The following is a 10,759-nucleotide window of genomic DNA, read 5'->3' as shown; positions in this document are numbered from 1 at the left end:
CAAGATAAGCTCAAATTAAAAGATATAATGATGAAAGTTCATGCAAGTAAATGATATAATGATCCAAGAACTCGTAACAATTTTCAGTCTGTCTCATGTTTAAACATACTTCTCAATAGAGACAAAGTTTTCACGAAGCTGATTTATGCTCTGCTCAGAAAGGGAGAGTGATTTCAATCCATCCTGGGCCTCCTCAACCTGCAGAAGAATGTTATCATGCAAAGCACACAAAAATATGAGTGTGCGGTAAGCTTAATTGTCCAATATCAAGAGCAGAAAACTGGGATACATGTTTGATGGCTAGACATAACAATGATACAAGATCTCACAATTCAGATTAGGATAGTTTAAAATAATACTGTTTAGAAATAATATATATACCAAAAAATTAAAAGGCAATTTACCTGCTCTCCAACCATTGTACTAAGTTGCGCATCATTTGCCTGAAAGTAACAAAAAATAGAAACACTCAGTTCTAGGAATGCCTGCTCTCAAATTGTGTACAAAATAGTTGCAAGAAAGGCCAATTACTAAAAAGATACCTGACACCACATGTTATGGAACATGTATATATCATTGTAGATAGTATATACAAAACAAAAAGATAAGTATAGATTATAGGCTACAGGCTGTATATAAGGTATTTGAACTAAAACTTGGATTATTTGGGAATGTACTGATTCATTGCATAACAAAGTCAATGATAGAAATCAGTGATACAGTGGAAAAACTGCAAACTTAAATTAATATTTGATGAAACAAAATAATACAAAAAAAAAGTGAAAAGTACTAACTGTTCTTAAACTTTAAACTTCTAAAGAGCTGTAAATCACAATCATTGTGACACTATTAGAAAAGTTAGCAACAAATAGAAGGTCGACAATGCTAGCAAAACATTTTTCCTTCTTGACATGTAAGAAATCTGAATCAACAAGGGAAAACTCCAAGAAACAATCCATCCCATTTTTCCATCACCCCATTCCATCCCTTCAAGGACAGAACATAAACTACATTGCAGCTAGTATGGACCATCACACCTCCACAATGCCGAAACATTTCTCAAAAGTAGTCTGTACAACTAATTAGCTACACACCCACACAAGACAAGCATAAAATCTGCCCCTTCTATTAAAATCCTATTTTCTATCAGCAGCGCCCTCTACTTAAAACCTTGAAGTAGATCCCTAACTCCATTTGCAACCTCTGACAATTGCGCAACAACCAAACAAATTGTCAATAGATTAAAGAATAAAACACTTATTCCAACTATAGGAAAACCCATAGTTCCCGTTCTAAGTAGATTCCATAACTCCAAGCTCACTGAATCGAAGTTGCTTAAATTTCATTACACTAAATCTAAAGCTCATTCAACAACAACAACAAGATCACACGAATTTTATTCAAATGAAATTAAGCTAATAAAATAAGCGGAATAAAAAAGCAGCGACACCTGTTGGCGCGAAATGTAATCGGCCTTGATGGAAGAGATTGACTGCAGAAGCTCCGGAAGAGGTAGCAGCTTTGCCACCTCCCGAACCGCCGCCTCCTTCGCTTCCACACCGAGATCCTCCGCCAGCATCTTTGCCTCTGCAAAATTCAAAAAACAAAAAACAAAATAAGGAAGGAAAAGATATACTATTCAACTAGTCAGAAAACGAACGGAGTTCAAGTTTGCAAGTGAGCTTGAATTGTGACAGAACAAAATCAATTAATTACATGATTTCAGTTAGTTAAAGAAAGTTAGTATCGAATTTTGTGTTGCTAGGAGAAATAAGTGCAGCAAGATAATTAGTGGTCAAAAGAAGTCAAACAAGTCTCGAACAGCGTATGAAGATGCAAAACCTGATCGTTAACGGAGATCGGTGACCTGCGCGCAATTGCCGGAGAGAGAGAGAGAGAGAGAGAGAGGCAATACAGAAGTTATGCTGTAGAAAAGTAAAATAGACAGAAAAGTATTATTAGATTTTTTTTCAGAAGGTGTAAGGAAATTTTATAGACATTGAATTGAACTATTATGAAATTTGAAATATTATGTAAATCTAAAGAAAAAGAAAAGGTTGTAATAAAAAATAATATTTATAGAAAACAGTTTTTCCTTTAATTTTTTTATTAACTATTTACATATATGAGACAATGAGTGAAATAATTCCTTTTAGTTCTAAAAATAGAAAATTCTCTCTCAAAAATAACATTTGAAAAATGCACCTCTAATTTCAAAATGATATGCAAAAGTAAATGACAAGTTAAAAAACGGTTATAATGCGTATCATAATTTTAAAATTAAAAAAACTATTATCAATTTTTTTTGGTGTACAACTATCATCAATTTTTTAATGATATGTTCTTCTAAATCAATAAATGGAAATTTACCCCAAAAGAAAAAGAAACAAATTAATTGAGAATTTTTGGGACTGGATAAATAGAATATATAATGCTTACTTTTTTGTTTTTGGTAGTTAGAAACTCATACAATACTTAACTCTTTTTTGTGAGCCTTGTTTTTTTATTTTTGCAATTTTTACCCAAACATTAAATGTAGTAATGATGCTGTGCATATACATGGGTCATATCTTGTTCAGCTAATTCTCTCGGCTAAAATTTTTTATTATGGACCAAGACACTTGTGTGTAATTAAATTATATTGGTTTTATATGTTTTTTTTTTTTGGGTATGGAAATGTGTAATTGGTTGGTCCGATTATTTTGTAAGGGAATTTTTTAAAAATATTTATACTAAATAGAAAAAATCCATTTTGTTTGTTGTGATTTTTTTTATTTCGAAGTTCACAAATCAGATTATCTGAGTCCCCAAAAATTAGAGGGTCTAACTTATTTTCCTTCAAAAATCGAAAGATCCTATTTCTACCCTTTAAATTATACCGTGCCACATTTGATATTAACACTCTTACCATCCATGAAAAACATCATTTTCGTCCCAATATAAAAAGTAATTTGCAAATTTTGTCAACTACATAGGAACAATAGATTTATTCTTAGACCCAACATGAACCTTCCAATATATATACCTCAAACAATCTCCAATAATAGCACAACATCAGTCTAACATTTCAGTAAGCAATTTGAACTGCTTGTTCCTATTTATCACCACAAAGGCAATAAGCCACCATGGTTGCCAACATCCAATTCCATCATATTACTCTGACTTTGATTTTCTGCTCGGCACTATTGATTTTCAAGTCACATCGCGCACTCTACAAGATAATAACCACATATTACCAAGCATAATATATTGGTTAAATTTTAGTGATAGTTGCTTTGTTACAAAGATAACTACAATATTATGTGGTGCTTGAAATGACATAGATCCATCCCCTAGCTGAATTAGCATTTTATCGTGCTGAATGAGCATAAAATTATAGTGAAATATAGATACATAATTTTTACATGCTATTCAACTTGACAGGTGACATACATCGACCGTTTCAAAGAGTTCTCCATTAACTATCTAGGCATCAAGAAATGTTTGTGTTCATCAGAAGAACAGAATGATATATGCATAATAAGTCAAGGGCTAACTTGTTTGAAGCCAAATTCAAAGAGTATGTTTCATTGAGGAACGGTTGCGGTTGTTGTCATGTGCCTTGGGTCTGTAAGCAAAGATTTTATGTTCACAAAACCGGCTTTCCTCATTGTTTCTTCTACATCTGTCAAGTAATACTCATCAAGAAAGGGTTCTGTGCTCTTCATCAACGTAAATAGGACTGGAGACAATTCCTGCAAGATATAAAAGATTTCAACACGGAAAGCCGTTCTATGCGATTCTAGATCTCACTTCATTCTGTTTCCTCTGAAATGAGAAACATTACAAGAGTTTCTGTAACTGCTTCATAATCCTGAGCAATATGACAATTATGCTTCTGGTATGTAATAATTTAATGTCTCACAGAAAAGATTTTTAATGTTTGGTCATTAGAATATAGAAATAAAGGTAATATGACAATTTGATGTAATGGATCGTCCCTTATGAAATGTTAATTAGCAATAGTTGGATGTTGGAAACTCGCTAAGATTTCAAAAGTCACAAAAGTTTGGACTTGAATTTCTCAGCATTGGGATTGTTAGAGATTAGTGGATCATTGTCAAATTTCCTTTCACTTGTTAATGCTTATGAGTTTGACACAATAAGAGATAAAATCCGCATGAAATGTCTTATCTCATGGATAATCAAATATGATTGCGCGGAGAGGCGGGACAATACCTGAAGGATCTTTGACTTTGGCTGCAGAAGACAGAAGTATTAATATGAGAAATTCTTTCTACAGGAAAATACAAGTTAAAATAAAATAAAAACTAAATACTAAAAGAAGTGAAGACAATATATACCGAATTATCCGTCAGGGCTAGAGTGCCTCCAGGCCTAAGGAGACGGAATGCTTCGTTTACTATGTTCACTATAGCTCTTGTGGGACATTCATGAAACTGCATAATATCATGGATTCCTGAATTAAAATCTACTACATAACTTCTCCAAAACTATGTTTCATCAATCCATATATGCGTGTATCACTTTATCAGTTATCAAGGGGAACATCATTCAAAAGATGTCATGAACCATCTCCTTGTTGGCTAGAACTTGTGACATGCAAGTTGCAACAAATATCACCTTTAGTCAATAGTTTCCATTGTCATGCATGTTTGGAAACATCGCTATTAATCTACAAAAGTTTCAAAGATTCCACTACTTGAGAAGTAACTAATATTTTGAGATTACACTGGTATATACGGATATGACAACAGAAAGTTGAATAGATTTGATGATGCCGAAAGTTCGCCAGATCAGTATCCAATTATAACCTTGAAAATGCACATGTTCTAAGTGTCCATTGCAGTAACCTTATCATATCATGAAGCAATTCTCATTGCAAAAGTACAGAGGAATTTTTATACTCATTTGTTGAATAGAATAACTGAAACATGCATACATAAAAATATCGCAATTCAGAAACTATAGCAAAGGACTTAATAGGAGTTTAAAAGGCATACCACATATGAAATAGACACAATGTCAAATGATTTAGCAGGCAAGCCAGTATCTTCGCCATTTGCATGTATCCATCTTATAGGATATTTTCTAGGCAGTCCTCTCTTAGCCTTGTATTGAGCCACGGCTAGAAAATAAGGTGACAGATCTAGCCCCTGGAACAACCAACAAATCTTTAAGTGAAAGGCTTCTTTCATTCTTGGTAAATTCAAGATGGTCAAGACTCAAGAATGATTTTGTTATGTAAACTTTCAATAAATGCAACTTCATAGTGTAGGAAAATTTATTTTCATCCAGCAAAATCTCACTTACGGTAACTTTGGCCATGGGGAACTTGTCTGCAAGATATCCTGTGCTCACACCAACAGAGCATCCAATATCTAGTACGTCACGGACTGTGGATGTTCCTGAATAAGTTATATGGTGTTGTTCAATTGCACGAATCCAATTTCCACGCATTATCTCATTTGCTTCATCTACTGAAGAAGCATCTGGAATTGCCCTCATTGCCATTGACATTGTAGCAGGCTCCGCTTCTGCTGCTGCCTATCATAAACAATAATATAACACAGATTTGAAACTTATTTCTTTGAGATTGCAGTTTTGCAGACAGCAGAAATCACCAACAGATTTCCATCACAAGACCCGATGTATACAACTATCAAAGAAACAAACAAGAAAAAGCTACATAATACATAGGACAATATACTTTTGTCAAACAATTCAAGATCGCTTATCAGCTTATGTACATAAGCAAGTAAAGTTAATTATCTGCAAATATGATAGACACACAGAGTGATGACACACTTCAGCTAAATCATACTACCTTTGCAAAAGTCACTGTTGAAATAAAAATAAGAAACAATAAAAATGCAGCAAACATTTGTCCCTACTAACTAGATGTATGCCGGGACTGAAGGCTCAGTAGAGATTTTGAAACGAGATTCGAGATACAACTGTACATATTAACAAAACTTTCTGGTGTTGCCGTCTTGTTCGCATTCCAATGGCACAAAACAGTATAGCATCTTTGACTATCACAAAGTAGAACTAATGTGCATGACATCAAAATACAGGTGTATATAACAGCCATAAGCTGTGCACAGTTTGCACCTACCAGTTAGGGACACATCATATGTATCTATAAGGACTACAGATCATTGACCAAACAATCCATTGCAATTTGCTAAAGTTGTGAAAGAATTACCACTTACCAGCCATGTAAGATTTCCCTCGTCATAAGCATGGAACGGGTTCAAATAATCTGTGAAGTGGATTGCCACTCTATCATTAAACTTGCACAAGCAAGAGTGGAGACAAAAATGCATAGGAAAAAAAGACAGGAAATTACAATCTGGGTATACTAAAGAATTGTTTTGAATGCTTTCCAGCTCCTTATACACTTCAGACTCTAAAATCTCTTTTGTCATTTCCCTCCAAGGTATGTTCTTCTTCTCAGCTGTACTGTTCATTATTCACAATAACCAAACAAATTTTAAAAGATAGAATGTTTATATTTGGACATGCTCATTTAAAAATTGGTGGAATCTGTAATCTGAGGTGTTGAACTTTTGCTTATATAAAAAGCTATCCGAAAATCATATGTATATAGCATATTCATTCATTTCCCCCTTGATCAGATAACTCAAGCATTTCGAATTAGGGAAATACTTGCATGTATCTTGAGCATATATAATAGATACTACTACTACTACTACTACTGCTAAAATTACTGTATGAAAATTAAGCGCGAAGGAACAGGAATTGACCTTATGAAAACCTGCCTGGCACCAAGCTTGAGGAGAGAGTATAAGGGCTTGAAAGAGATGAGAGCTGCAACCAAACGAGACAGAGGAGTCTCCCCACTCCAGTTCGGTCGAACCAGCACTCCTTCTTCGAACCCTTCCACGCTTGCGGTTGTTGTGTCAGGCGCTGCCGCGTGAACCGCCCAGTGCCGCATTCTCACGCTGGTAATCATGCTACTTCTCGGTGGCTTATTGGCCGTTGTTGCGGCATTGCCACTGGCGGAGATGAGTGAAGAAGAGAGGTAGTTCTGAAGAGAAGTTGTTAGCGCCATTCCTTTCTTTCTTTCTTGTGTGGAAAATCCCAAAATGCCACACTCGCAACAATCACCATGGTCGTAGACTCGTGGTACATCGCAACGCAATCTCACTCCTGCACCATATCGCACCACGTGGAATTTTACTTTATAAATATAGATATAAAATAAAACATAAAGATTTCTATCTTTTCATAACTAGATCATAGTTGTATAAACCGAACCAGACCGGCCGGTTCGGTTTATTTTTTGAACCGTTTAAGAAAAAAACTAATATAAATTGGATTAAACCGGTCAAAACCGATAAGAATATGTGCAAATCAGTCTAATCAAACCGGTTTGTTTGAAAAAAATTTTAAAATGTCTCCACTAGGTTTCGAACTAAGAAACTTAGAGCAAAAACAACCTCCACTTACCACTCAACCATTGCGCTTCTACATATTATATTTGATTTGACAAATATTAATTATATAGTATAGATAAATATCTAATTTAATTTAATTTTTTATTTTTCAAATTAATTATATTTTAATTATATACCATTATTAATATAAATATAAATTTCACTAAAAATTTATTAATTTACTTGATCTATTTTATTGCTAGTATTGTGATTAAAGTTATTTGTTTTGATATTAGTGTTAAAATCTACTGATATTATAGTTAGATGATAGACTTTGTGAATTAATTATTTTTTTATTGTGTCAAATTAAGATACTATTGTAGTATTACTGATAAATTTTATGGTTTTTCTATATTAGTTAGTTTTAGAAGTTGAGACTTGATTCTTCATAAAATGTTAGTGAAAATATATATTTCAAATTTTAATTTTAAATTTTTAACTATTTTATATTTTATATTTACGTGAGACCGATTTTATCGATTCAACCAGTAATTTATCAGTTAAATTAATAAACTAGTAAACTAGTAGCTTGATTGGTTTGATCACCGATTCGGTTTTGACAACTATGCTATAGATAACAGGTTGGATGTTTTAAATAAATAAAACAAATATAATATTTACCGATATAATTGCAAAATTTATGTTTTTGACTTTTTGTCTTGCATTATTAGCGTGACATAAGATTGATAGATATACGCATATTAACATATCTATCTCACTTGATATATCAATAGATTTCTACAAATTAAAAGTTAAAACATCTTACATATAATGAAGATTCTATCAATAAAATATAATTAAAGTTCTACAAATTAAACTAAACTGTGGACTGAAATTAAGTTGAAGAATTTAGGATTAGCCCTAGGGATTTGGTTTCAATTGACAGTGCTAAATTAGAGATCCGACTTTGTGAAAAATATCTCAAAGCAACCCTATGAAATGCCAAGGAAACCTATTTCATTGCACAGAATTGTGTACATGCATTGACAAAATTGAATAACAAAGATGAAAGGATAATTGGTAGTGGTATTATTCCCATGTATCTCCACTATCATCATTGTTCATGAAAAAACATTGAACACTCTAACATACCTGAATTATTCACATCAAATCATACATAGCAAATGAATAGGGAAAAATTCATAGGCATCCAAACCTTGATCAAAATAGTTGATTCTGAATTCCCAATTACTTAAAATTTAAAATGTCCTTCAATTATAACATTTTGATCTGAACACTTGGACTTTAAATTTTCCACTTGGATTCCTTGATCTAACCTTTTTACCGGTATTAGAGGATCTATCTCACTACCTCTATTCCAAATAGGCAAAATTTCTGTCACAAATTTACAAATATTTTTCTTCTGAATTCCCTCCTTAACAAGCTCTTCAAACTCACTGGAATTCCCCCTCAAATCTAACAGAACACTGCACATCCCTTGTTGATTACAATAGTCCAGAATCACATCTAGATTTATCTGATCCAAAATGACGGTTTCGATTCCTTTTTTCGCCAGTTCTGGAGCGGTTGCTGTTCCGTTATCTGTAAAAACTATCACTTTATCAGTAACTTCATTGACAGCAAGCGGAATTTCGTTTGAAGAACTAGAATCCTTATGTATTACAATCCGGATCGGCTGATTTGCTCCAGGTTCTTGAGATGAAGGTATTGATATGTTCCCACTGAATAAGGAAGAGGAAAGTATCACTGCATCATATTCTTGTAATAAACGTGAATAGTATCCACCACATTCTGTAACTTCATCCCCAAGTAAGTCCAAAAAATTCCCATTGACAGAAAGAGAATATCTGCAAAGCAGAAAAGGCAATGCTATGAAATGCACATCATTAATTCATTATATGCTAAAAACCAAAACTTCAACGTGCACCAACAGAACAAACGTGCCTGAATGAGTGTGTTTGGAAACATGTTTGGACAGTAGATATAACCATTAATGTTACCTTCTCCTATCAGCTTAAAGGTCATAATCATTTTTTGTTTGGAATGGCTTTTAGAGAAACTACCAATATAAATCACTTTTATATCATAATCTGCTTTGCAGAATTAATCTTAGCTAGATTCAACTCTAGAAAAGTAGAACCAAAACCATTAATTATAAGCAAGAAGAGGATTTAAATTACCTCAATGTAAGGAGAGGTTTTCCGGTCAACATGCGATGAACAAAGGCCTCGTTAAGGCTCTTGCATAACTCTTCCTCTACACCAACAACAACTTCAATACCTGCATCTCTCAATCTAGCCAACCCTTTGGATTCCACAAGGGGATTTGGATCCACCATCCCAACCACCACTTTTTTCACTTTGGCTTTGATTAAAGCTTCAGTGCAAGGTGGAGTCTTTCCGAAATGATTACAGGGTTCTAAGCTCACATAGGCCGTGGCATTCTCTGCCAAATCTCCAGCATCTCTCAAGGCAAACACCTGAAAATTCCCATCTACTTTCTCAGCATAATCATCATCAAAGGCATTCTCTTTCTAAACCTTGATGAAGAGTTACAAATTTACAAATTTACAAATTCTCTTTCTAATCATAACTAATGAAAACTATGGTCTAATCATAACTACAAATTTACAAATTTACAAATTTACAAATTCTCTTTCTAATCATAACTACAAATTCTCTTTCTTATGTTCACAAGGAAATCATCTGAATTCAAATTAGGCTTCTTAATTCTTATACACGTTAGACTGAAATACCAATGCAATAAAACCTATAGAGAATCCAACATAAAATACATTGTAAAAAGATGCACAAAGAAATCCACATAATAATATAGTAATATTACATTCAAACAAATAAAAGGAAAAATTTTGAAAAGTTCCATACCTCAGCATGCGGTTGACCTGCTTTAGGGTGGAACCCTTGACCAACAATTTTCCCATCCTTCACAATAACACACCCCACCATTGGATTGGGGCTTGTGAAGCCAATAGCTTTTCTTGCAAGCTGAACACACCTTCTTATGTAAAACCCATCATCACAATCGCCAACATCACTTTCTCCATTAGAGATACCACACTGTGCTACTACACCCACATAACCATCATAGCTACTCATCAAACCAGGTACGCTTTGACTCAAAAAAATTGATTTTTGAAACAAATGATTGAGACCCACATTGAAACTGAGCTTGGAGGAGTGATGGGGTTGTTGAAAAGTTGCAAAATTTGGGGGAGATGCATTGTTTAGGAATCTGGGGACACGTAGAGTGCAGTGTGGGAGTGAAAAGAGTTGTGCTTGCATTATTGTGATAAGAGAAAGATGCAGAAAATGTAG

At 33.8% G+C, this 10,759-nt stretch overlaps 3 protein-coding genes across 7 annotated transcripts in view; all 3 read right to left on the bottom strand.

The window, feature by feature from the left end:
* LOC107645005 (exocyst complex component SEC6) overlaps window positions 1-1,979 on the bottom strand; it is a 10,121-nt gene extending 8,142 nt beyond the window's left edge. For 2 of the 3 annotated variants that reach the window (XM_021103389.1, XM_016349001.2), the window contains exons 1-3: window positions 1,451-1,587; window positions 405-443; window positions 80-198 (exon numbers count right to left, since the gene is read on the bottom strand). In XM_021103389.1, the coding sequence (XP_020959048.1) occupies window positions 80-97 (18 nt within the window). In that variant the 5' untranslated portion in view covers window positions 98-198; window positions 405-443; window positions 1,451-1,587. Of the gene's footprint in view, window positions 1-79; window positions 199-404; window positions 444-1,450; window positions 1,588-1,842 lie in introns of those variants that run through there. The other variant, XM_021103391.1, reaches the window with a different exon arrangement.
* On the bottom strand, window positions 2,915-7,144 carry LOC107645003. 3 transcript variants are annotated; one of them, XM_016348997.1, is made up of 9 exons: window positions 6,771-7,144; window positions 6,353-6,465; window positions 6,216-6,265; window positions 5,314-5,547; window positions 5,004-5,156; window positions 4,344-4,439; window positions 4,219-4,239; window positions 3,537-3,734; window positions 2,915-3,211 (listed from the first exon to the last, which is right to left on the bottom strand). In XM_016348997.1, the coding sequence occupies exons 1-8, from the start codon at window positions 7,076-7,078 to the stop codon at window positions 3,567-3,569; spliced, it is 1,143 nt and encodes a 380-aa protein (XP_016204483.1). In that variant the 5' UTR covers window positions 7,079-7,144; the 3' UTR covers window positions 2,915-3,211; window positions 3,537-3,566. The 3 variants fall into 3 exon arrangements, with proteins under 3 accessions (XP_016204483.1, XP_016204482.1, XP_016204485.1); XM_016348996.2 differs by lacking the exon at window positions 2,915-3,211 and having other exon boundaries at window positions 3,334-3,734; XM_016348999.1 differs by lacking the exon at window positions 2,915-3,211 and having other exon boundaries at window positions 3,630-3,807.
* Window positions 8,470-10,753, bottom strand: LOC107645002 (riboflavin biosynthesis protein PYRD, chloroplastic). Its single transcript, XM_016348995.2, has 3 exons — window positions 10,310-10,753; window positions 9,605-9,903; window positions 8,470-9,271 (listed from the first exon to the last, which is right to left on the bottom strand). The coding sequence occupies exons 1-3, from the start codon at window positions 10,724-10,726 to the stop codon at window positions 8,656-8,658; spliced, it is 1,332 nt and encodes a 443-aa protein (XP_016204481.1). The 5' UTR covers window positions 10,727-10,753; the 3' UTR covers window positions 8,470-8,655.

The sequence above is a fragment of the Arachis ipaensis genome, chromosome B05 (assembly GCF_000816755.2).
Source record: "Arachis ipaensis cultivar K30076 chromosome B05, Araip1.1, whole genome shotgun sequence".
Taxonomy (NCBI): Eukaryota; Viridiplantae; Streptophyta; class Magnoliopsida; order Fabales; family Fabaceae; genus Arachis; species Arachis ipaensis.
This window is presented reverse-complemented; position numbering and strand designations above follow the sequence as displayed.

Bases quoted from the DNA above. Each gene is read 5' to 3' on its own strand.
- LOC107645003 (XM_016348997.1), bottom strand. From the start codon at position 7,078: ATGGCGCTAACAACTTCTCTTCAGAACTACCTCTCTTCTTCACTCATC. The intron at 5,157-5,313 runs GTAAGTGAGATT...TGGTTGTTCCAG, and splicing joins TCCCCATGGCCAAAGTTACC to GGGCTAGATCTGTCACCTTA. The intron at 4,440-5,003 runs GTATGCCTTTTA...GATATTATGCAG, and splicing joins TTGTGTCTATTTCATATGTG to TTTCATGAATGTCCCACAAG.
- LOC107645002 (XM_016348995.2), bottom strand. From the start codon at position 10,726: ATGCAAGCACAACTCTTTTCACTCCCACACTGCACTCTACGTGTCCCC. The intron at 9,904-10,309 runs GTATGGAACTTT...GGGAATTTTCAG, and splicing joins CAGGTCAACCGCATGCTGAG to GTGTTTGCCTTGAGAGATGC. The intron at 9,272-9,604 runs GTAATTTAAATC...TCTGCTTTGCAG, and splicing joins AAACCTCTCCTTACATTGAG to ATATTCTCTTTCTGTCAATG.